The sequence below is a fragment of the Antennarius striatus genome, chromosome 18, assembly GCF_040054535.1.
Source record: "Antennarius striatus isolate MH-2024 chromosome 18, ASM4005453v1, whole genome shotgun sequence".
Lineage (NCBI taxonomy): Eukaryota > Metazoa > Chordata > Actinopteri > Lophiiformes > Antennariidae > Antennarius > Antennarius striatus.
Window position 1 is genome coordinate 813,201 of NC_090793.1, and position 24,175 is coordinate 837,375.

Consider the following 24,175-nt stretch of genomic DNA (forward strand, 5'->3'; position numbering starts at 1 on the left):
TAACAGTAACTACATATAAAATAGTATTTAATAAAGAGATTAATAAAATTCACTGTGATTTTTATCAAAATCTTGAAGTTTTGTCTCGAATGTTTAAAGTTTAAACTCATTTATATGAGTTCAAATTTTAACATGTTTTCATATTATCAGTTAATGATTTCCACAAGACATATCTTGACTTAATAAACACTTTCCTTCTAGTCTGAATAGATTATTTATTTGGATCGGAAGTTTTTGTTTCTTGTATCGCTGTTAATTTAAAGATAAACTAAACTGAAACTAGAGTTTACGAGGCGTCCCAAAGGCATCACGCTCTGATCCTTTATTTTGAAAGCCGCATTCCGGAAATTGTTGAAGCTCCGAGGCTCCGAGGAGACAAACCGACTGACAACAAACAACGAGGCTCCTCCGCGGCGGCCCCGTTCCTCCCTCCCCCGGCCGGTGAGTCGCTGCTCGGGCCAAACAAAGACGGATCGACCGGCAGGAGGTCGGCGGACGTTGTTGTCGCTTCATTCCCGGTTGTTGTCGCTTCACCGTCGGCTGGAGATGGCCAGCTACCAGGCGTTCCGCTCCCAGCTGGCGTCCATCATGGAGGCGCTGACCAAGGCGGCGGTGGCGGAGATCTGCGAGCTGGTGGACGACAGCTACGCCGTGCTGCAGCTGGAGATCTCCCGCAGCCACAAGGAGAACGAGGCGCTGAGGCGGAAGCTGGAGCTGATCGAGACCATCATCGCGCGGGGATACCGGGGCAACGGCGCGCTGCTGGATTACGGTGGGCAGGAGGCCGGCGGGGGTCCGGCGGATCTCCCTATCGGTGAGTCTCCGGGGCGGGGAGGCGGGTCGGGATGGACCGGGCTCCACGAGGATCCACCAGACCCGCGTCACGAACACGAACGCGCGTGCAAACGGCGACGTGAACGCGCACCGGTGATGAAGATCACGTGACTAGATCGGTAGTTAACGGAATGTTAACAACCGATCTAAATGACGTCATCAAAAAGTTTGTTGTTTTACATTATACATTAAATATATGAAACAATAATAAACAATAACTATATAATTTTTGTACATTATATAATATATAATGTACATTATATATTATATAATGTACATTATATATTATATAATGTATATTTATACAAAACTATACAGTATACAGTGTTATATAAATTTATAATATGTAATATATGTCATAATGTAATATTATACAATATATTGTACAATTTGTCATATATTGTATAAAAACTATATAGTGTTTTATATATATATATATATATATATATATATATATATAATAAAAAGTCGCGACCCTTCCCTCTGCCTCCCCATGTACTGTACTAACAATTGTTGTACTAACTGCATGCCTACAGGCCCCTAGTGTGTTTGTTCAGGGGCCTGAACACAACTTTGTATGCATGGTTTGACATGTACACACATGTAGAGTGTAAAGATAATTTCCCCGTAGGGGATCAATAAAGTTGACTTTCTTTCTAATTACGAAATTTATTGTTTCTGGAAGAAATTACGTAAGTAGAAAATTTCGTAGAGACGTGTTTTCCATTCAAATGCCCTAATCCGTTCCAAGCCCCCTAAAATTCCGACATAAATGTTCTATAAAGCATAAAAATGCATCAAAACATGTAACAAATACATGCTATGATTAGATTATTACACAATAAATGAGAGTTGTGCATAACGTAAAGAATAAAGAATAAAAATGATGGTCATTTACCCTTTAACTGCTGTCCTCATTGTTTTTTGCCCTCTTTGGTTCATGCCCTCTTGCCCCACCATTAATGGCAGAGCAGCTATGAGAATGTTGCGTTCAGGAACCTGTGGGAGCTGAGAGTATCAGCCCAAACTGTATTTTCACCTTTACCAAGTCGAAATTTCTTTCGTAACCAGAGGCAATATTTTCCTGTTGAGAAGTTTCGTAAGTAGAGGTATCGCTGTATATAACAAAAACTATATACATGCAGTATATTATTGTGAAATTATTATTTCAGGTTCAAAATAACTTAAAAAGATTGAGGAAAGCGTGAAAAACATCAGCCTGTTTCTTTTCTCTGTATTAACTTCAAATCTTTATTCAGTAATAAAAACGTCAGTGATCCTCCTCCTGATGGAGCGGTGCTGCTGTGACCCCCCACGGACGGTTCTGATGTTCACACTGGGTTCATTAGAACCTGATGGTTCTGCTTGGAACCCAAACCCTGACAGTCTCTCTGTTCCCCTCAGAGCGTCTCGTAGCGTCTGGAGCGCCCCTCAAACTGTCAAAGGCTAACCTCAGAAGAAGTGGGCGGGTCCCCGTTACGGAAGCGACGACGACGCTGTCGCCTCCAGCCAATGAGGTGAGAGGATTTTTCTGGGGTTAAGATCCCACATCCGTCCCCTTCAGGAAGTTCACTCCACGTCTCCGTCGTTTTCCCAGAATCCCTTGACCGCTGCTGCTGACCAGGACGTGTCGATAAAAGAGGAAACGGCGAAGGACGAGGCGGACGAGCTGCTCCTCGACGAAGACGGTAAGCGAGGAAGAGCACGGCCAGTAACGGTAACCACCTGGTGACGGTAACGTCATGGTAGCGACCCGGTAACAACTAACGACACGGTAACGGTAACGACTCTGTAACGGTAACGTCCCGGTAACGGTAACGACTCTTGTGTCTCCAGGGACGGAGCTGCCGCCGCCGGGGACTTGTGACGGCGAGGAGGGGCCCTCGGGGGCCACGACCTCGGCAGCGGACGCGAGGCCGTGGGACCAGAACGGCGGCGAGCCCCCAGAGTCCCAGAGTGCACCGGGGTCTCCGGGGGGCGCTTCGAGCAACTCGTCCGATGTGGTGTTCGGCCTGGAGTGGGACGGCGAGGGTCCGTCGGCCGTCCACACCAGGAAGTCCTTCCTCCTCGGGTCGGCGGGAAGCCCCGCCTCCGAGCTGACAAGGGGCGTGGCCACAATGGGCTCCCTCCCCTATGACGCGGAGGCGGATCTGTGCTCCTCGTGGCCCAATCAGTGTTTGGCGAACATGGTGGCCGTCCCGCAGCGGCCGCACCCCCTGGACAAAGACATCAAAGCGGGGGGGCTCCCGCTGGCGCTGGGCCTCGCCGGCGGCGCCCGGCTGGACCCGCTGGACCTGAACCGCTTCTGCCGGGACCGGCGCTTCGTCTGCAGCTACTGTGGGAAGTGCTTCACGTCGTCGCGCAGCCTGGAGACGCACGTGCGCGTGCACACGGGGGAACGCCCCTACAGCTGCGCCCAGTGCGGCAAACGCTTCACGCAGTCGGGACACCTCAAGACGCACCAGAGCGTCCACACCGGCGAGCGGCCCTTCGCCTGTGAGCATTGTGGGAAACGGTTCGCCGGGAAGCAGAACTTGAGGATCCACCAGCAGAAGCACCACCCGGCCGAGCAGGGCGGCGTCACGCTTTAACGCCACAGGAAGTCACGACGCGTCCCGACAGGCTGGTACCTCAGACAGAGCCCACACCGCTTCGGGTTCACACTGACTGAATGCAGGTAGAAACGGGTTCCGGATCCGGTTCAAGAAGCATGTGAATGTTGTTGGTCATTAAACGTGTGCAATCCTCAATGCGTGCGTCTGTAAACCCGTCAGAACATCAACGCGTCCTGATGCTGCATCCAGATCCACATCTGGTTCATGATCCAGATCCACATCTGGTTCATGATCCAGATCCACATCTGGTTCATGATCCAGATCCACATCTGGTTCATGATCCAGATCCACATCTGGTTTGTGATCCGGATCACATTCAGATCTTTGTTTAAATGTGGATTAGGATCACAAATTACTCATGAACAGCAGAAACACAAACACTGCTGACGTTCAGCGAAAAATAACCGACAGCCAACCAGGAGGGAGAACATTCTGTTGCCGGGTAGAACTGAGAATGACAAGTTGATTCATTAACAAATCGGTTTAAAAACTTCTGTTTGTTTCCAGTCTGAACAGCGACAGAAAACATGAATGCTGCCATTCAGACAGGATAAACACACACACACACACACAAACAAAAGACACACACGCACACAAAAGACACACACACACACACACACACAAACAAAAGACACACACGCACACAAAAGACACACACACACACACACAAACAAAAGGTTCAGAAGTCTTTATCACTATTTTTATTCCATTTTATTTATGTTAAAACCAATCGATTCTATATACATTTACTATTCAGTTTTTTTTATAAATTATTTTCATTTTCACCTGGTCTCTATAATTTTCTCATCTATATTTTTCATTTATTTTTAAGATTACTTTAACAAAAGACAATCTGTCAACATGATCTGAGATGGTTCTGGTCTGGGTCTAAATGCATCTGTTCCAACCTGACTCAACTAATTATTCCCTCAAAATGTTTTTATCTAGGTACAGATTGAGATCTGGGTTTGGAGCCAGTTGGATTGAGTACTTTTTGGGACCATAGCTTTATTTTAGAAAGTTGACGTCATAAATGGATTCAGAATCCAGTCACTCCCTGACGAGCCTCTAAATAGAAACATATATATACTATAATAATCCCGGAGGAAATTACACATATCCACTGCTCAGGCATTACATAATGAATAAATACTGGATAAATGACAGGAATAAATAATACAATAAATCTATTCAAAAAATCTATTAAAATCTATAAAACTTTAGCTCAATATCCACCAATTCAAAAAACGGAAGTTAATGCGGGTCGTACAAATAAACCAAAAATAAACATTATATAAAAATTAACACTCATAAAAAAATAAACATTTCCCGTCGTAAGGCGGTAATAACATGCTCTTATTTTGAAATCAACAGCGGTGTCCCGGAAGTGGAAGTCGGACGCATGAAGAAACTCGTTGTTTGTAACCCCCGACAGGAAGGAGCGGAAAACGGGACGAAAGCTGCCCAAAATACCGCCGGTGGTTTCGGTAGCGACTCGACCGTGAAGCCTGAAGCCGGCCTGAGCTCCGTGCTGCCCGTTAGAACCGGTTCCGGTGCCCGCGGAGCGGCGGAATGGCGGTCCTCAGCAGCAGGGCTCTCCACGAGCAGCTCTGCATCATCATGGGCGCGCTGACCAAAGCCGCGGTGGCGGAGATCTGCGAGCTGGTGGACGAGGGCTACGCGGCGCTGCGGGCGGAGGTCAGCCGCAGCCGCCAGGAGAACGAGGCGCTGAAGAAGAAGCTGCACCTCATCGAGTCCATCGTGGTCCGCGGCGGCGGCGGCGGCGGCGGCGGTGACGCTAACGCGGCGGCGGGCGCGACGGAGGCGCAGGTCGCGCCGCCCGGGGAGAGCGGCCGGCAGGCGGACGCGCCGCCGCCGCCGCTGCAGCGGCAGGCGGACAGTGATGGAGGAGCTCCCGCTGCTGATCCCGGAGGAGGCGGAGGAGCCGAGGTGACGGTGGTGCTGCGGGACGAGGTGAACGGAACCGGCGGGAGGGTCACGTGATCTATATAACGATCATTAGAGTGATTGTTGAACAGGTCCAGATTATAATTAGATTATGATTAGATTATAATTCTAGTTTTTGCTACCAGATAATGAAATTAAACAAAATAAAAACAAACAAAACAAGTAAACAAATAATCAGGTTAACAAAACCGTCATCTGTTTACCTGTTTGAGGTGGAGTCACGTGATTATTAGAATGTCGATCAAATCAAAGAGATTATAATTAGATTATAAACTCGCCTTTCCACCAAATCCTTCATAAAGTGATGTAAAAACTGAAACTGGACACGTTTAATCCAGAATAATCTCCCGATCATAAATTAATGATGTATAATTTCTAGTGCTCATGCGCAGTGAGGCTCATCTGGAGATAACGTTTTTAATTCCTTGTTATCTGGTCTCATTACTGACGGCTGTGGTTGTAGTTCAGTGATAACGAGTTAATTTTCTTTGTTATCTCTGAGAAACACAAAGGTTGGGTTTTTTCTCTTTACATCACGTGACAGCCACCACTTCTTGAAAAACAACCAATCGGGGCTCAGGGGACATTTAATCATTAAATTAAATATTAAATTAAAGATTACAGATATACTTCTGATGTCATTCATAATAAACATTCAGTTCTGTACTGAAGTTTGTTAATAAATGCATTTTCAATGATATTTGATCAATACAAATCTATTTTAAGATGACAAATATTTTTATTGTTAATATAGTTCAGAAAAAAAATCGAAATTTACAGTTAGTTGTTTTCCAAATATCCAGACAATTTATTTATGAAGGAATGATAAAATAAAAGCCTTTTTAAAGATAAGACAAATACAGGAATTATCATTATTTTATTATTATTATTTTCAATAGCAATAATCTAATTTATTTTAAATTTTACCAACATGTTCAGTCTGCTGGTTTACATCACAGACTGAGCTACATGCTACAGTTTAGTGTAAACTAATCTGGATTAAAACGATCACATGAGTCACGAGTGATGCTTAACGGTAGATATTGGAACTATTCGTACATAATTTAATATGATTATATGTTTTTATTCTGATTTATTGTACGGTAACATATTATGAGCTTTTAACGGTTTTCTGGTCATTTTTAGAGACGTTAAATCCAGAGAAACAACAAAAACTTGATTATTTTTCCGTTTTATTTTTCTTAACGGATGTAAACCTGTTTATTATTATTATTATTATTATTATTATTAATATTATTAATATTATGGCCTCATGAAATCCCTGTTTTACTGAAGTCTTATTGTAACTGTCTTTGCCTCTAAAGCTTCCTGACGTGGTTCTGATCAAAGATGAAGACTCTGACACCAACGACAGCTTTGAGGAAGGTGAGTCCAACCTGTGGCTCCGGACCCCCGTGGGGTCGCGTCTCGTCTCTCAAGCAGTGGACGCTTGATTTACCGTCGGTTTGTTCCAGACAACCGGGCTGACGGAGGGACGGGCGGAGCCAGAGAGGGCGGAGCCAGAGAGGCTGTCGTGTCGACGTGCGTCGGCCGGAATAAGAAGAGGCGCTGGACGGGAAGCGACGCGTCCGACGGGAAACCGAAGAGCGTCTTCGCCGTGGACTCCTCCCCCGGGGAGGCGGGGCACTCTGGTCAGCTGGACGGCGAGGGGCTGGACGCCTTGGAGGCGGTTTGTTCCTACGCCTCGCAGATGGAGCGGGAGCGGCCGCCGGCGTACTTCAGCGGCGGCGCCGCCTCTGTGGAGTCCCCGCCCAGTAGGGCAGAACTGGACCTCAGCCTGACGTGGACCAATCAGGCCAAAGGCGCGGCGGCGTTCACGCACTTCCACCAGAGCGAGAACGCCGACGACGCCTTCGGGATCAAACTGATCAGCGTGTCGGGGTCGGCGTCCACCGACTCCCAGCTGTCCGAGAGCAGCGGCTCGGCGTTCGAGTTCGAAAACGGCGACGGGCTGAACTACGCCCTCTACAGGGAGCCGCCGCATCACCAGCAGGGCTGCGCCGTCAGCGGGCGGGGGAAACGCTTCGTCTGCGCCGTGTGCAGCCGGACGTACGCCACGGCGCAGAACCTGGACGTCCACATGCGCATCCACACGGGCGAGCGGCCCTTCAGCTGCGAGCAGTGCGGGAAGAAGTTCACGCAGTCGGCGCACCTGAAGTCGCACCTGAGCGTCCACACCGGCGAGCGGCCGCACGCCTGCGCCTTCTGCTCGCGCAGCTTCATCGTCAAATACAGCCTCAAGCTGCACATGAAGAAGTGTCACCCCGACGCCCCCAGCGACTGAACGCCGCCACGGAAACGTTAGGGTGTCGCCGTAGCAACGGCAGGACGCTACCGACCACAGATTATATCCTGATGGAATATTAAGAATAAAGAAATTGTTAGTTTTTAGGACAGAAGTTCAAAGTTTTACTGTTCTGTCAGAACTAATAAAAAATTATTATTATTATTATTATAATTATTATTATAATTATTTGAGATAAAAGTTGTTTCCTTCCGAATTTTTGTTCTGCTTTTCTGAATATTAAAACAGATCCCGTTTGGATTCTATTGTGTTTTTATTAAAAAAGATGACCTTTTTAATGTAAAACTGAAAATTTATTTGAAAGAATTGACCTTTGATTTCATTTCAGAAGCTGGTTTTGGTTTAAACATGTTTCCTAAACTCCGTTAAATATATCAGCTGTTAGCTGTTAGCCTGCTAGCATGAGATGGTGAATATTGTTAAAAACTTGCTTTTGTTGTTGAGATTATTTCCTTATGATTTTAATCTGAAGCCGGTCCAAAAAAAGATTGTACACATGTAAAGAAATTTTATGAGAAATAAAACATCGTCTGATGGAAAGATTATGATAAAATTTCAGTTTTGAGATAAAAACTCATTTTTAGAAAACTTCTCATTGTAAGAATGGTTCTCATTATTGTAAAAGAATTCTCAATATTTTTGAGGAAATTTCACGTACATCACAAATGTTTTACTTGTTATTTTAAAGAATTTTCTCATCAATTTGAGGACGTATTGAAAAGGAACTTTCTCCTATTTGATGAGTGTTTATCTTTATTTTGAGAAGATTCACTCATTATTTTAAGTTTGTCATTAATTTGGGGAACTACTTGTATTTTTTGGGGAGAGGTGGGTATTTGTTGTTTTTGCTGTTGATATTATTTATGATTTTAACCTGAAGCAGATCTAAAAAAATTAAAAAGCTATGATGCAAAGAAATAAAACACTGCCCGAAGGAAAGATTGGGGCTAAAAATTCAGTTATGAAATAGAAACTTATTTTTTTGAAAAATTTGTTATTATTCAAAGAATATTTCTCATTATTTAAAAAAAAATTCTCAATATTTTTGAGAAAATTTGTCCTTTGTCACTATTGTTAATTTACTCATTATTTTGAAAAATTTTCTCACTAATTTATATTTAATTTTTTAATATATTTTTTTATGTATAAAAAAAAATTTAATATATTTTTTTAATTATATGAATGTAATCCAGGTTTATTCTGGACTCTGGTTTCTGAACCGGTTCCATTTGGGCCGCATTCCAATCCGGATCATCAGACTGAAGCGGTTCCAGTTCCCATCCTCTCACCTCATTGGTTGTGTAAAAACGATCCTCTGCGCATGCGCACTGCGGGGCATTCCTAGTTTTTCCTTCCCACCGCGCCTCACTTCCTGGTTCGCGTCGGGCTGTTTACATCAGCTCCACACCGACCCTCCGCGTCCGTTCCGAGCCCCCGCGACCCGGTTCTGGTTCGTTGTGCCCCCCCCCCTCCTCCTCCGCGCGCGTGCTGGATCCACGTCATGACCCCCGCCGCGGGCTTCCACGAGCAGCTCGCCTCCATAATGGAGGTGCTGGCGAACGCGGCGGTGGCGGAGATCTGCGAGCTGGTGGACGGCGGCTACTCGCTGCTGCAGCTGGAGATCTCCCGCAGCCGGAAGGAGAACGAGGCGCTGCGCCGGAAGCTGCGCCTCATGGAGCTCAGAGCCGCGCGCGCTACCGCGCTGCGAGCCGCGGCGGTCGCTAGTGGCAGCGGTAGCGGCAGCGGCAGCGGCAGCGGTAGCGGCAGCGGCAGCGGCAGCGGTAGCGGCAGCGGCAGCGGCAGCGGTAGCGGTAGCGGCAGCGGCAGCGGCGGCGCGGCGCTGAGCGCTTGCGGCCGCTCACGCGCCCCGCTGGCTTCGCCCCCTGCTAACGACCCGAAGAGGAACGGAAACACCCGAGGTAAGCCGAAGTTAGTCAGGTCAAGGTTTCTTCAAGGATAAAAATTAAAATAAGGAGTGATTCAAAATGTTAAATCTTTATTTACATTAAAAAAAATTCTGAATTAATGTGAAAGTAAAAACAGCATGAAAAATTAAATTAAAATAAAAAGAATCCATGAGGAATTCTTTGAAACACCAGGAAGTGCTCCAGGAGAGTGACCTTCATCCTCGACAGAGGTCAAGGGGTCATCATCATCATCATCAGGCTCTTGAGAGACGCCTCGGTGGTTAGAAGGAATGTTCTTGTCAGGAAGTCCCTCAGTCCGGTTTGACGAGGGGCTCGCTCCAACGGAACGGGAGGAAGAACCTAACCCCCCCCCCCCAAACTGTGATCTGTCTCCCCCAGGTCAGGCGGCGCCGTCCCGAGTGTCCAATCAGGAGGGTCTGCGTTGCGACGGCAACCCGTCAGAGTCCGATCGTGACCCTGTGCAGGGGGCGGTGAGTAGAGGGGGGGCGTGAGCATCCTCTTCCCCCTCCTCCTCTTCCTCCTCCTTTACTCTGTGTTCTGACCCCCCCCCCCCAGCCTGCAGGAGAGTCCATCAAACTGACGGCTGTGATCAAAGTGGAGGACGATGACGAAGAGGAGGAGCAGGAAGAGTCGTGGGCCCCGACTGAGCCGGACAGTAAGTCCACCTTAAAAAATGATTCTGGTCAATACAGGAAGTCCACCTTAAAAAATGACTCAGGCCAATACAGGAAGTCCACCTTAAAAAATGACTCAGGCCAATACAGGAAGTCCACCTTAAAAAATGACTCAGGCCAATACAGGAAGTCCTCAACCGACAGACATCTGACTTACGAACATTCAGAGATATGAACAAACGCACCGCCGTATCGACGACTGTAGTTCAACTTTCTGCCACAATGCCCACTGAGCAGCACTGCTACCAAGTCACATGATAAGCTACATGCTAAGCTACATGCTAAGCTACAGTGGATCATTAACAGTAACTCTGACTGTTGTTGACGATCTTAAAAACTGGAGGAGAGTTCCTGGAAGTGTTTTCTTCCTTCTGCTAAAGGGTTAAATCATCAGGATTAAAGTTTAGCGTAAACTAATCTGGATTAAAACGATTAAACGACTGAACTCTAAACGACCTGAACCTGGATTTTATTTATTCTGTGTTGTTTTACTTTAGTACTTAGAGTAGTAATGACATTACTGTAGTATTTAGAGTAGTAATGACATTACTGTAGTATTTACAGTAGTAATGACATTACTGTAGTATTTACAGTAGTAATGACATTACTGTAGTACTTAGAGTAGTAATGACATTTGAATGACCTCAGATGGAGATTACAGATTCAAATTCAATACAGACTTACAAACAATTCAACTTATGAACAATTTCTAGGAACCAGTTGTGTTCGTATGTTGAGGACTTCCTGTTCTGATGACTGTCCTGCGTCCTGATTGGTCGTTGACTTTCTCCTCATCTTTATCTCCAGAAGAATTCTGTCACATCGACGAACCGACTACGGAGACCGAAGCCCCGCCCCCCCCGAGCAAACAGGAAGTGGTGGACGACGTGAGCGACGTGACGCGGTCGTGGGTTAGCGAGGAAGTCAGCTCCACCTCGTCGACCGCCGCCCACATGTCGGAGACCGGCGGCTACGACCACCTGATGTACGACCCGCAGCTGCAGCACGGCTCCGTCACCACCCAGAATCCTTTGGGGGAGGATCCCGGATGCTCTTACGCGCTGAACGCCGGGGCGTCCGATTCCGGCGGTGGCGTCTTCCCTTTCGTGGTGTGCGAGGCGACGCCGTCGGCGGCGGACAAACCCGCCAGGAAGGAAGCATCAGGGACACAAAACAGTTTCCTGAGACGAGACAGGTGGCGCCATCCGGACGGGGTGAACCGGGCGTCGGGACACCTGCCCGGCGGCGGCGGCGGCGGGAAGACGTTCGTGTGCACGTGCTGCGGTAAAACGCTGGCCTGCCTGAAGAACCTGAAGACCCACATGCGCGTCCACACGGGCGAGAAGCCCTTCGTCTGCGCCCTCTGCGGGAAACGCTTCTCCGACTCCAGCAACCTGAAGCGCCACCAGAGCGTCCACACGGGCGAGAAGCGCTACGGCTGCGTCCACTGCGGGAAGCGTTTCGCCCAATCGGGTTCGCTGAAGGTCCACATGACCGTCCACACCGACTGCAAGCAGTTCAGGTGCGCCTGCTGCGGCAAGACCTTCATCTCCGGCAGCCACCTGCGCCGCCACCTCGCCGCGCACGCCGCCGAGAAGCATCAGGCGCCGCTGTGACGGAGGTCAACAGGGGTCAAAGGTCACATCCTGGTTGGTTGTCAATGTGTTTGATGAACGAGAGACGACAGGAAGGATTAATCAACTCAAAACGGCTCGTCCTGAAGAAGAGGAGATGGGAGTGGCCGGAGCACCGCCCCCTTCAGGTTCCTGCTGGTACTGCGCCGTTTAATCCAAACGGTGTTCAGGATTAATAAATAGAGGAAACAAAATCCGGTTTGGATGGAACAGAAATGACTTACAGAGCACCGCCTTGTTTTTACGATCCATCGGCCGTCGCCGTCTCCTGGCGTGACGTGAGAGTGACAAACGTGTGTGAGTCATCGTTTGGTTCGGTATCATCGACGTTTGGAGCTTGTTAGGTCTTGTTACCATTGCTAACGGCTAACAGCTAATGGCTAACGGCTACTGTTCTCATCACGTTGATGGAAACTTTCTTCGGAACACATTAAACCAAACCGTTCTCAGAGCGGCTGAAGCGAGCTGTACTCACCTCATCAGGTGTTCAGCAGGTGAGTTCACTGACGTGGCCCCGCCTGTTTATCAGTGGGCGGGGCCTGTATTTGTCTGCTTGTTGCTGGATTGTCAAAGAATTTAAAAGGAGACTCATCTAGATTTTCAGTTTCATTACCCATCAGATGGTTTTTTTTTGTCTCCATGTTTGAAAAAAACTCAACACCAGAAGGTCAAAGGTCAAACAGCTGATCGTCTCCATGTGAACCGTACATCTTGTGTGTTGGATCAGTGTTTATATTTTGTGATACGACTTTTACGATCGTGTCGTTTTGAAATAAAAGTTTTGTTCCCAGAAGGAAAAGTCTCAAAGTTTCTGCATCCGGATGAGACGAAACGTTTTTCTGTCAGAATCAAAGATGGAAACCTTTTCAGAAACACGAGCGGCGACACACGGATCGTCGTTTTGGAGCTTTAATCAGACAAACGTTAAACTTCAGATACATTTTCACTGGAATCAGAAAACAAACTCATCAAAAACTCAAAATTAAATCTTAAACGCGTCGTCGATGATCAACAGCGATCATTAAAGCGGCACTTTGGCAGCTATTGTCTCATTAATCAATCAATCAATCAATGAATCACACCCTCATGTCTTCATTTAGGTCATATTTAGTTTCACATTAAGAATATAATCCGGTTTGTGGGTTGTTTAAGATTTAATTTCACAATATTCAGAGCATGAAAACGACACAGTGGAATAAAAATCAACATTTCAGGGAAACGACCGCTGCGTTTCATCACGTTCAATATATTCAGAACGAACATCTCATGAGTTTAGTAATATATAATAAATAAACTGACATCTAAAGCTGCATTAAAACGTTTGGCCACCAGGGGGCAGCAGATGTAAGTCGACTCCGTCTCCACTGACGATAAATGTCCTTCAGCCGTGGAACCAAAACGAAGAGCTCAAAGAGGCTAAAATCACCTCACAGCTGAGGCGTTCAGGGGCAGTCCGTCCAATCGACGCCTTTCAGATTACATTTGATCCACTGTTCATATAAAAATACTGTGAAATGCAGCGTTAAATGCTATCAGATTAGCGATAAAAACATTAGTAATATAGACTGATTATTGACTATTATTGATCTTTGTTGCTGATGTAAACTACAGATTTGGCACTTTGAGCTCATTATGACGTCAGAAATACATACTAATGCAATTTCCTCCGGGATTAATAAAGTATCTATCTAACTATCTAACTACACGGAATAACACACGTGACCTTTAAAGGGCCGGTCACACCAGAGCAGAGGGTAACAGCGCATACGTTTTTTGTTTTTTTTCTTCTCGTATTGGTTAGCGCTAACATCCACAGGTTGCTAACTGGTTAGCGGTTAGCTCTGAAGCTAAACTGACTGAACCTTAACCTTTCTTCTGACTGATGTGACGCCACCTTTACGTTGTACAAAAAGAACAAAAATTAAATGATTCTTCATAACCTTCTAAAGTGAGATCATGTGAATTCCTACACAACATGAAGGCATCACGGCTCTCAGATGCCATCAAGTTTCATTTAAACGCATTCAGACGCCGTTAACAGTTTAATTCATTCATTTTTTTTTCTTGGCGTAGTTTGACCCTCAAACACGACGTGATTGGTCGATATAAACCCAATCAGAACCTTTAAATGTTCAGGCTTCCTTTCTTTTTCCTGACGGAAACCGACATCGTTCTTTCTACAGTCACACAGTGAAAACTTATTTCACATTTTAACACGTTTTTAAAAATGTTTGCAGCGTTTTTTTCCCTTTCGTTGTGCCTTTAAAGACTCCGCCCCCCAGCCCTGATTGGTCCTCCCTTTCCAGGAATGAGGTATAAGTACAGAGACCGCTCCACATCAGCTGGACGTGATCAGCTGATCAGTTCCCTGATGCAGGAAGCTCCGCCCATGCGCATGTAGCCCCGCCCACATGTACCCAGAGGCGGTCCAACCAATCAGAGCTTCAGCAGCATTTTAAAGAGGAACCCTGTGTTTCTGATTTAAAGGCACTTTAAAAGAACGTCAGGAATTGTCGGTTTTTGCCAGCAAACGCCTTTTCCGAACTCTGACGCTTTAATCCGACCGGAATTACCAGATTATTTTTCTTTTCATAATTATCTTATTTTCTTGTCGTGATTTTATTTTTAAAACCCAACTTTTAATTTCGCGACCAGATTCCTCAGGAAAACAAACGTCACCCGTCTCCAGGTGTTCCTCGCTGCTGATGTATATTTTTTTTACGGACCTGAATTTGATCGGATGTTCGGTCGGATGCTCGATCGGATGTCACCTCAAACAAGCCAAGTTGAACTTTTTACAACTGAACGCACCTGTCGGTATTTAAAAATACGTCGGGTACATTTATCACCTTTATAGCTGCTAAACTACAGTAACGTGGGTAAGTAACCATGGCAACGAGCCCCTTCAGCCTTTTTAACAGAAACAAGACTTATAAAACTTGAATTGACTTCCTGTCCTGAAGGTGTTTTTTTTTTAAAGACGTGTTTCTGTGAGACGTTCAGGGAGCGTCGTTAAACCCGGTTCTTTACGTGCAGCTGCATGCAATCAGTGAATAACAGGTAGAATATGTGTGCGGGACCGTCTGGAGGTTTTCACTCGTTTCTCGATGTGATGTCCTAGGAAACAGAACGATTACAGTCCGTTAGAGTTGATTCTTTAACGACAGGCCCTGAAGGCAACGCGAACACGCTTCATTCTGGACTCACCTCCGTCTTCGCCCTCCTCCACTCGCCCATCGGCCCCGACTTTGTGAGAACTGAAAGATCAGCAGAAAGTAAGCAAATATATATATATATATATATATATATATATATATATATATATATATATATAATAAAGCTGCAGATATTTTATCAACTGTCTCTAAAATTTAAAAATAATAATTACATATTGTTGACTGGCAGAAATAAATCGATAAACTTACGCATGAATGCTGAGATCAGCACAAATACGGTCGACGCGACGCTAACGCTCCACATGAGAGACCTGAAGACGTGAAAACAGTTCATACAAATTTTTAAAAAAAAGAGAACAGAAGTTTTTCAACTTTAATTTAATTAATTTGATTTAATTTTAATTCATTTGTCCGAATTTAAATTCATTTAAAGTTTTATTTAGGTGTTCGTTTGGCTGCAGTTCTTCTGTCGGCCACTAGAGGCAGCGTCTGGCTGTAACTTGTTTTATTCAACATTTCCATGCGTGTTTGGAGTTGTTGTTGTTGTTGTTGTTTTCAGAGGTTTTATCTTGTTTGTTTACTGTAAATAAAGTTTTACCTGGAGTACAGGACCGTGACGATGAAGATGGTGAAGATGAGAAGAAGAAGCGTCTTCATCGTGAGGCCTGGAGGACAATCAGAGGACGTTTGGACTCACACCACAGAAGAAGAAATCGCTGATGTTCATGCTGGCGTTGGAAGCAAACAAACAAAAGAACAAACACACTCACCTGTGGGTTCAGGTGACGTCTGGCAGCAGCAGCCGCTGGTGTAGAAGGGCGAAGGAGGCGGGACCTCGGAGAGGCCGCCCAGTGATTGGCTGATCTCAGAGCAAATCTCCTCCTGGATGAGCTCCTCTGGAGGCGGGGCCACTTTGTCAGGAGGGGCGGGGATCTCCGTGTGGTCTGAGGAACACACGTCCTCATCAACAGGTGATACGGGAGCTTCATCCCACCAATCACAGGTGTTGGTCGCCATGGCGACGCCAAACCAACCATAGGTGAAGCCGAGGCCGTCGTCCAGCTCCGTGGCGCCAAAACCAGACTCTTCCTGCTTCCCTTCATCGCTGGTCCTGGTCCAGAACTCGTCCCGGTCCTGGTCCTGGTCCCGATTCCCCGTGAAGAACACGCCCCTAAAGACGTTCTCGTCCAACCACGACTGGCAGCTCTCCGTCACGTCGCTCAGGAGGCGGGCCAGAGAGCCGCGAGGTCGCCGGCGGCGACGGAACACCCTGAGACGCAAAGGGAAGTTTTAATCACCCTGAATCCATCCCATCATCCCAGGATTCCATGTTGTCATGATGTCATCACCTGGGGGACGGTCTCCTAGCAACCGCGACCGATGACCTCACCGTCACCTCACTCACAAAGAATTTGCAGCTCTTAAAATGACATCATCGCTGTGAGGTGTTTGAATAAGAGGGTGTGTGTGTGTGTGTGTGTGTGTGTGTGTGTGTGTGTGTGTGTGTGTGTCTCACCTGACCAGGTTCTCCTTGTAGGACACGCTGGTCTTGCAGGGCGTCAGCGACACGTTGCCGTGGTCGTCCCAGGTGAAGCTGTCCTCGGTGACGTCATAGTAACCGTTGGTGAGGAGGCGGGGCGAGCGGCGGCAGCAGCATGGCTCGGCCCCGCCCACCGACGGGTAGCAGACGTAGGAGGAGTCGGGGGAGAGGAGAGACGCGTCCAGGCTGAGACAGATGGGACAGCCGTTAGCATCGTTAGCATCGTTAGCCCTGTTTCATCCCGCTCTGCCCATCCATCCACCGGCGCCACCACCCCTCGTTTCTCACCTCTGACAGGAGTCATTCGCCCGCAGCCGCCGCTTGATTGGTGAACCTAGACGGGAAACATCAGAACGGATCAGTCGGGTGACCGTCGGATGAGGGCGTCCATGCCCATCCGGCGTATGCGACGCCATCCGACAGGTTTCTAAATAAAGAACGCTATCGCCGTGACGCTGGACGGCATTCCTGGGAGCCTCTTGAGTAAATTTGCTCTCGCGTTCGGAGCGACACACACATGTTGTTGTGTCGTGTGTGTGTGTGTGTGTGTGTGTTTGTGTGTGTGTGTGTGTGTGTGTGTGTGTGTGTCGTACTCGTAACGGCTCCAGAGAAGAAGAGAGACATGACCGCCTCCGGACGAGACCCCGCGACCCCGACGAGCTCCAGGCTGGAGAAACAGGAGGAGAGAGCCGGGCTTAGGGGACTACTTCCAGCGGTGGATGAATACGTTTTGACTTTTGGGGAGATGAAGTAATTTATTCAGATAATTCTGAGGGATTAATGAATGAATCTCAGAACTAAACCTAAACAAAAGTTATTTCTAAAGACAGAAGTTTGTTCCTACCGTTTACCGTTAACCCTTTAACGGCTCAGATCGTCGTACAACTCGGGGCGTCGTTGTTGTTTTCTCACATCCTGCAGCTGCCTGAGAAAGAATGCAGAGAGAAGTGAGGAGGGCGACGGAGAGGCTCCGCCTCCCAGCTCACACTTCCTGTTAACTCCGCGCCCGCTGGAGAAACTTGACCCCCGCCCCCCCTGACTCTCAGATCAGATTTGGGTTCATAAAAGACAATTTAAACAACAAATGAATGTAATTACAGTAATTAAAATAAATGACAATAAAATGAACAAAAAACAGGAAAAAAATCATTTTAATGTAATTTTAGTTGATTTTTTTCTCAGCTCTATTGTTCTGTTCAGATTCTGAACTGGGTCAGCAAGTAAACAGAGACCCTCTGTGTTACAGTGTGTGTGTGTGTGTGTGTGTGTGTGTGTGTGTGTGTGTGTGTGTGTGTGTGTGTGTGTGTGTGTGTGTGTGTGTGTGTGTCCCCTCCTCTTTATCTGTCTCCTCCTCTCCTGATTTAAAACCACACCAACGGTCTGAAGCTTTAGAGCAGCCGGCTGGAGAACCGCCCGACCCTGAACTGACCCGGTCCGGCCAGAGGGCGGGGCTAGAGGGCGGGGCCTCACAACCAACAAGAACTGAATGTGATTCTGGAACTTTTCCAGAACTGTGAAAAACAGAGACTCCAGCAGCTTTTACTCACACAAAAGTATTTTAGAACGTCTATTTGTGAGAATTTTTTTGTTAAAATATTTTCTTTTCCCCCCTAAATGTTAATTTTATGAGTAAAAACAGACAAAATAAACAGGACAGAATCTTCACTTCAAACCAGTATGAGCATCTCCTTTAAGGATGACATCATTCTGTTTGGGTCATTTATAAGCATCACATTTGGACTACTTTTATTATTATTAACCTTTTAATCATTCTTTTTGAAGTTTTATATTCATAAATGTTCAGTAAACACCTGCGTTCAGACATTTTTATAATTACACAAGAAAAAAGGCATTAAAAACTAAGTATATGTATGACTCAAATTGTTTTTTAATTTTTTAGATTTAATTAAAACTGTTTGAAAGAATGAAATCTTCTTCTATATAACCCCTTGACAATTAGTTCTATGTTCTTTTTATAGTATTAGTTTATGATTATTCATTTTGAAATAAAGTATTTAAACAAAAAGCATGACCTTTGGACAAAATAGTAGAAAAATAAAACTAATGTAATTGTCAGAACATTCTAAAATTAAATGTGACAATCTGGTTATAAATTTCTTTTTCCATTTTATTTAACAAAATGAATATTAAATTAAATTAAATTCTATGGCATCTTTCAAATTAAAGTCCTGTTAACTTGGTGACATTTTTTCTTTCCTGTGATGGAATATTTCCAAACTAAAAGAACTGAAACACGGCACCTTTCCGTCTTTTAAAAAAAACGTTTATCGATTAATAATTAACGACCACCCCCCTTTTTTTGTGTCAGATTGGACCGTTCTTGTCTATTTTCCCAGCATGCTTTGCTGCAGCATCCTATCTCAGATGGAGCTGCTGATGCTGGAAGAAAATGCGTAGCAGGAACAGAGACGGATCAAACCATTCAGCATCACCGGTGCCGGTCCGGGGCCTGCGCACCGTCCAATGTAGGACGGTTAACGGGAATTTAATCTACACTGCGCCGTTTTATCGTCATTTACGGCCTTTTAAATAAATATTCTACCTAGTTTTAAGAATTAAAAATGTTTAAGCCGCATTGGTAAATAATAATCCTACGATATTCCTCCTGTATTTAAGATGCAAATAAAAGCAGTTTTTTCTTTAATTTGGAGTTTGTCTTTTTAAAATAAAATAAAAATATTTTTTAAAATATTAATAATTTTATAATACATTTATATTTTTAAGTAAAACATTCAGAACCTTACATTTCACTTTGTTACACTTCTCTTTATATTTTCTTGCTGATCTCAGTCGAATCTAGAGATGAAATGCGGACAAAGAAAAATAACGGGACAAAACGGAACTCACCGTTTTTTTCTACTGGAGCCGGACAAGAAAAGTTCTTTTTCTTCTAGTCGACACAACTTTTCTCCTCTTCCTTTAATTTTAAAAAAAAACAAAAACGTTTTTTTTAAATCCTGAGTAAAATCAAACGTTCGTTCGGAGTCTCGGTGCCCAGCAGCTGTCACTCCACCTCCTGTGCGGAACAGGAAACACGCTGTCAAATTAAAAGCAAGAAATAATACTATTTCCGGTTTCAGCTGCCAGAATAAAACCCAAAATACTAATATTTAAATAGAAAAAATAAAACATTTTGAATATTTTTAAATGCAATAATATTGATAAACGAGTTCTTATTACATCATATTCACATTTCAGGAGTATAAGAACACAATTAAATTAAAAATTTTCTGTGAGCGGAACAGACGTCAGCCCCGCGCCGCTGCTTTACGTCATCACTACGCGTCCACGACACACCGCCGACAGCAGGACTGTTTTGCTCACGTGAGTTATCGAACACGTTTTATTGTGTTTCTTTAAAGTGTTTTTAAATTTAAATCATTTTTCTCTGACTTTGGGCGGATCCCACGTTTAAACGTGTAAAAATAAAACTTATAAAATCAACTTCCTGTCGTGATCTTATCGCCATTTACCAAACTACCTTCACAGAATGTCAATATGAATTCATCGTTGATCGGTTGAATATTGATCGCATACATGTTGATTTATGGCGTCATCTGAATCAGTTCTCTCAAATGTAAAATTTGGCATTGTTTGTATTGTTATAAATAAAGTTTGTTTACATTGAATCACCAACCTGGAGGTCAAAAGTTAATATTCTGGCCTGTTTAAATGTTTTTGGGGTTTTTTAAATTAAAAAAGTTAATATTTCGACACGTTTTTAAATGTTTTATTTTTTTAATTAAAAAAGTTAATATTCTGACCTGTTTTTAAATGTTTTATTTATTTTTAATTAAAAAAAGTTAATATTCTGACCTGTTTTTGTTTCATTTATTTTAAATTAAAAAAGTGAATATTCCGTTTTTAAATGTTTTATATTATTTATTTTTTAAATTAAAAAATAAGTTAATATTGTTTTTAATTTGTTTTATTTTATTTAAAGAAGTTAATATTCTGACCCGTTTTTAAATGTTTTATTTTAAATTTAAAAAGTTAATATTCTCTTTTTAAATGTTTTATATTATTTTTTTAATTAAAAGGTTAATATTCTGTTTTTAATTTGTTTTATTTTTATTTTTTTAAAGAAGTTAATATTCTGACCTGTTTTTAAATGTTTTAATTATCTACATGTGAATATTTTTAAAGGAGGTTTTATGTCTTCGTTTTATTTGTTTTCCAGGACACAACTGTTGAATCCTGACTGGAGATCAAACCATGTTGGAAAAAGCAGAACAGCAACAACCGAAAGGAAAGAAGAGGAGACGCCCCGATGAAGATGGAGGAGGGAGGAAGAGGAGGGGAGGCGGCGCCGGGGGGGAGGGTCCGGCCGACGGCGGCAGGAAGCGTCTGGACGCTCTGAGCGTGGGATACTTCCGCCGGGTCGGGGAGCGACTGGGCGAAGGCTTTGAGGATGAGGAGGAGCGAGGTGAGCGTGTCGCCTCTCCGCTCCTACAGGTTATTGATCGCGTATTGATCGATCCTCTCCTGGTTCTTCCAGATGTGTTCGTGGCGAACGTCCTCTCAGAGGTCGGGGGCAAAGCGGCGCTGGTGGCGACGGACCGGACGGGAAGCGTCACCCTGCAGCGCCTCCTCCCGCTGTGCCACCCCGACCGGGTGGGGGAGGTGCTGGCCGAACTGGGCGGAGCCTCCGGGTCCGAGTTGAAGGCGTTGTGCTGCGACCGGTGCGGGGGCCACGTGGTGGAGAGCGCCGTCAGGCAGATGTCCAGGAACAAAGGTGGGGTCACGCGTGTGGGCGGCGCCGAGGAGAACCGGCGAATAGAAACTCACCTGTTTGTTCTTCATCTCAGAGGAAGAGGAGGATGAGGATGAGGAGGGGGAGGGGGCGAGGTGCGGCGCGCTGGAGGCACAGGTGCTGTCCTTGAGTCAGGTGGTCAGGGACAACGGTGAGGACTTCATCGGACACGTTCACGCCTCCCACGTGGTGCGGACGCTGCTCCACGTGCTGGCGGGGTGTCTGGGACCGCCCCGCGCCGAGCCCCGCCCAGGTAGACGCCCCCACAATGCACCACGGCATCAGCCGATGACGGCTGGGTCTAAACAGGAAGTTGTCGGTTTGCGTTTCCAGGCGGGAAAGACCGGAGCTCCGCCCCTCCGCTGACGGACTTCGACGTCCCCGCCTCCTTCTGGTACGAACTCAGACGCCTCACGGAGACGCTGATGGACAACGTCCACCGTGAGTGACGGTTCCAACCTGGAACGAGGATGTCTCCGGTGCCTTTTCAAAATAAAAGTCTCCTTCTCCCCCCCCCCAGTCAGCGTGACGGACGCCTCGGCCTCCGCCGTGTTCCAGACGATGCTCGCCGTGTGTCACAGGAAACGCCCCAAACTCTGCAAACAGCTCCTGAAACGCATCGTGGCGTATCTGACCAGTCGCGGCGCCGCCCCAGGAGTCAGGTCTGAGACCCCGCCCCCTTGCCCTCGCCCCATTGGCTCCTTAAATGATGTATTGGGTCTTATTTTATATTTCCAGCCCGCTGCTGGTCTTCCTGAAGGACCAGGCCTCCAGTCGCCTCGTCGACACCCTCCTCCAGCTTTCCCACAAGCCCCTCCTACGCGACCTCTACCGGAACCACCTCAGGGGTCAGCTGGTGGACCTGGCCCTCCATCCCATCGCCAACTTCCCCGTCCAGAGGTTAACGGCGGCGGCGGCGGCCAATCAGAAGCTGGTGGGTGGGAACGCCGGATCTCACGATGATGCGGCGTGATCGGATCCCGTCTCTTCATTCACTTCCTGTGCGCCTCCTCCCACTTCCTGTAGTACCCGCGGGTGTTCGACGAGCTGGTCGAAGGCGTGGAGGCCATCTTGGCGGCGGGTCACATGGGCGTGATCGTCCAGCTGGCGGAGAGCTGCGCGGCGAGCGGCGAGCGGCAGGCGGAGCTGATGCAGTGCCTCCTGCAGGTAGGTCCCCGCGTTTATGTTCGACTCGCCTCTGAATGTTGCATTGTGGGTAACAGAAACCCCTCCCCTCGCCGCCCTGCAGGCGTTCCACTGCGCCGAGCCCGGCTCGCGTCACGTCTGCTGCCTCCCTCTCTTCCTGTCGCTGCTCACCTACGAGGTGTACTACCACCCCGAACCAGCAGGGGGCGACGCGCCGGCGGAGGTGAGCCCTCCCGCAGGAAGTCTTTACCTTACTTGGTGTTTTTTGGGACGCGAACCCACCCGGATGTGTTCCAGGTCCCGCTGTCCTCCATCTGTTACCACGGCTCCCGGCTGGTCCAGGCGCTGGCGCGCTTCAGGGAGCGTTCCCAGCTCCTCAGCAGCCTGCGAACTCTGACCCCCGCCGACCTGCTGACGCTAGCCACCGACCCCGCCGGCAGCCACGTCCTCCAGGCGCTGGTCACCACGTCCAGCGACAAGGGGAGAGGGAAGATCCTCAGGAGGCTGGAGGTCGGAGAACAAGCCTCGAGTCGGAGGAAACCAGCTAGCGTGTTGCTAAAGCTAACTTCTACTTCCTGTCCGTCCCCGTAGGGTCAGTTCGTTCAGATGGCGTGCTCCAGGCTGGGCAGCCGGGTTCTGGAAGCCATCTGGAGCGGCGCCTCGGTCAGCCACAGGCAGAACATCGCCCAGGAGCTCGGTAGCGTCGTTAGCATTACGTTAGCATTCACATTAGCGTTCTATTTGTCCGTGTTTGCGTCGTGTTCACACACACTTCCTCTCCTCCTCCACCAGTGGGCAGTGAAACCCGGCTGAGGGCGGATCAGTTCGCTCGCCACGTGTGGGCCAAGTTCGCCCTCTCACACTTCCTGCACAGAAAATCTCACTGGCAGGAAATCCAGAGCGGCGAATCAAAGAAGAAGAAGATGTTCAGCGACATCCTGGAGTGAAACCGTCGGCGTGGATTCAAGGAATCTGATTGGATTAAAAAAACAATAATTCAAACAAGTGTCTTTGTGTCAGTACCTCAGACTCACCACTAGGGGGCGCTAGCGTAGCATTTACTTGTCAGTCTGGGTCTGGAAATTAAGAATTTTGTTTTTATCATTTATTATATTTATATAATATAAATATTTGTTTATATAATTTATATAAAATTTATAATATGTTAAAACTTATCAATATTTAGATATTTTTATTTTTATAATATTTATTAATATATGTAATATTACTATTTTTATTATTTGTTTTATTTGATCATAGTAAACAAACACTTCCTGATCAGTTTTTGTTCTATTGATCGACTCCACATTTGTGTCGTTATTAATGGTTCGTTTCCCCGGCAGCGATCCGCTAGCAGACGAGCTAACATTGATTACATATTGATCTGAAGAAGGGGGGGTGGGGGGCGTTGTAAACAACAACAAGCCCGCCCCACTCCCCTTCATCATAAATCACTTGACAGTCCAACCGAACAGGCCCCGCCTCCTTATTGATCAGCCTTGTGATGACCTGGTGACCTGTCCGATGTCGGCGCGATGACCTTCACCCCCTCCACACACA

The 24,175-nt window shown here is 46.4% G+C and overlaps 3 protein-coding genes across 7 annotated transcripts; 2 read left to right on the plus strand and 1 right to left on the minus strand.

Annotated features, from left to right (window-relative positions):
* The first annotated feature begins 321 nt into the window (after positions 1–321).
* LOC137612369 (zinc finger protein 236-like) lies at positions 322–14,445 on the plus strand. Its single transcript, XM_068340864.1, has 13 exons — positions 322–814; positions 2,239–2,351; positions 2,432–2,522; positions 2,671–3,413; positions 3,639–3,745; positions 4,885–4,936; positions 4,992–5,423; positions 6,743–6,803; positions 6,893–7,719; positions 9,089–9,662; positions 10,050–10,141; positions 10,227–10,326; positions 11,153–14,445. Exons 1-13 carry the CDS (start codon positions 547–549, stop codon positions 11,959–11,961), a joined length of 4,269 nt encoding a protein of 1,422 aa, XP_068196965.1. The 5' UTR covers positions 322–546; the 3' UTR covers positions 11,962–14,445.
* tmem71 (transmembrane protein 71) lies at positions 12,875–19,739 on the minus strand. 5 transcript variants are annotated; one of them, XM_068341139.1, is made up of 11 exons: positions 19,564–19,736; positions 17,540–17,620; positions 17,289–17,362; positions 16,984–17,029; positions 16,672–16,881; positions 16,190–16,425; positions 15,926–16,099; positions 15,754–15,820; positions 15,405–15,466; positions 15,187–15,236; positions 12,875–15,096 (listed from the first exon to the last, which is right to left on the minus strand). In XM_068341139.1, exons 3-11 carry the CDS (start codon positions 17,317–17,319, stop codon positions 15,073–15,075), a joined length of 900 nt encoding a protein of 299 aa, XP_068197240.1. In that variant the 5' UTR covers positions 17,320–17,362; positions 17,540–17,620; positions 19,564–19,736; the 3' UTR covers positions 12,875–15,072. The 5 variants fall into 5 exon arrangements, with proteins under 5 accessions (XP_068197240.1, XP_068197237.1, XP_068197239.1 ...); XM_068341136.1 differs by having other exon boundaries at positions 15,926–16,425; positions 17,540–17,616; positions 19,564–19,739; XM_068341138.1 differs by having other exon boundaries at positions 15,926–16,425; positions 17,289–17,429; positions 17,540–17,616; positions 19,564–19,739.
* Positions 19,740–19,993: 254 nt separating this feature from the next.
* LOC137612389 (nucleolar protein 9) lies at positions 19,994–23,683 on the plus strand. The gene is made up of 12 exons (XM_068340888.1): positions 19,994–20,040; positions 20,897–21,142; positions 21,215–21,451; positions 21,525–21,722; positions 21,803–21,910; positions 21,990–22,131; positions 22,208–22,403; positions 22,496–22,636; positions 22,719–22,838; positions 22,913–23,125; positions 23,207–23,312; positions 23,408–23,683. Exons 2-12 carry the CDS (start codon positions 20,932–20,934, stop codon positions 23,560–23,562), a joined length of 1,827 nt encoding a protein of 608 aa, XP_068196989.1. The 5' UTR covers positions 19,994–20,040; positions 20,897–20,931; the 3' UTR covers positions 23,563–23,683.
* Positions 23,684–24,175: the final 492 nt, after the last annotated feature.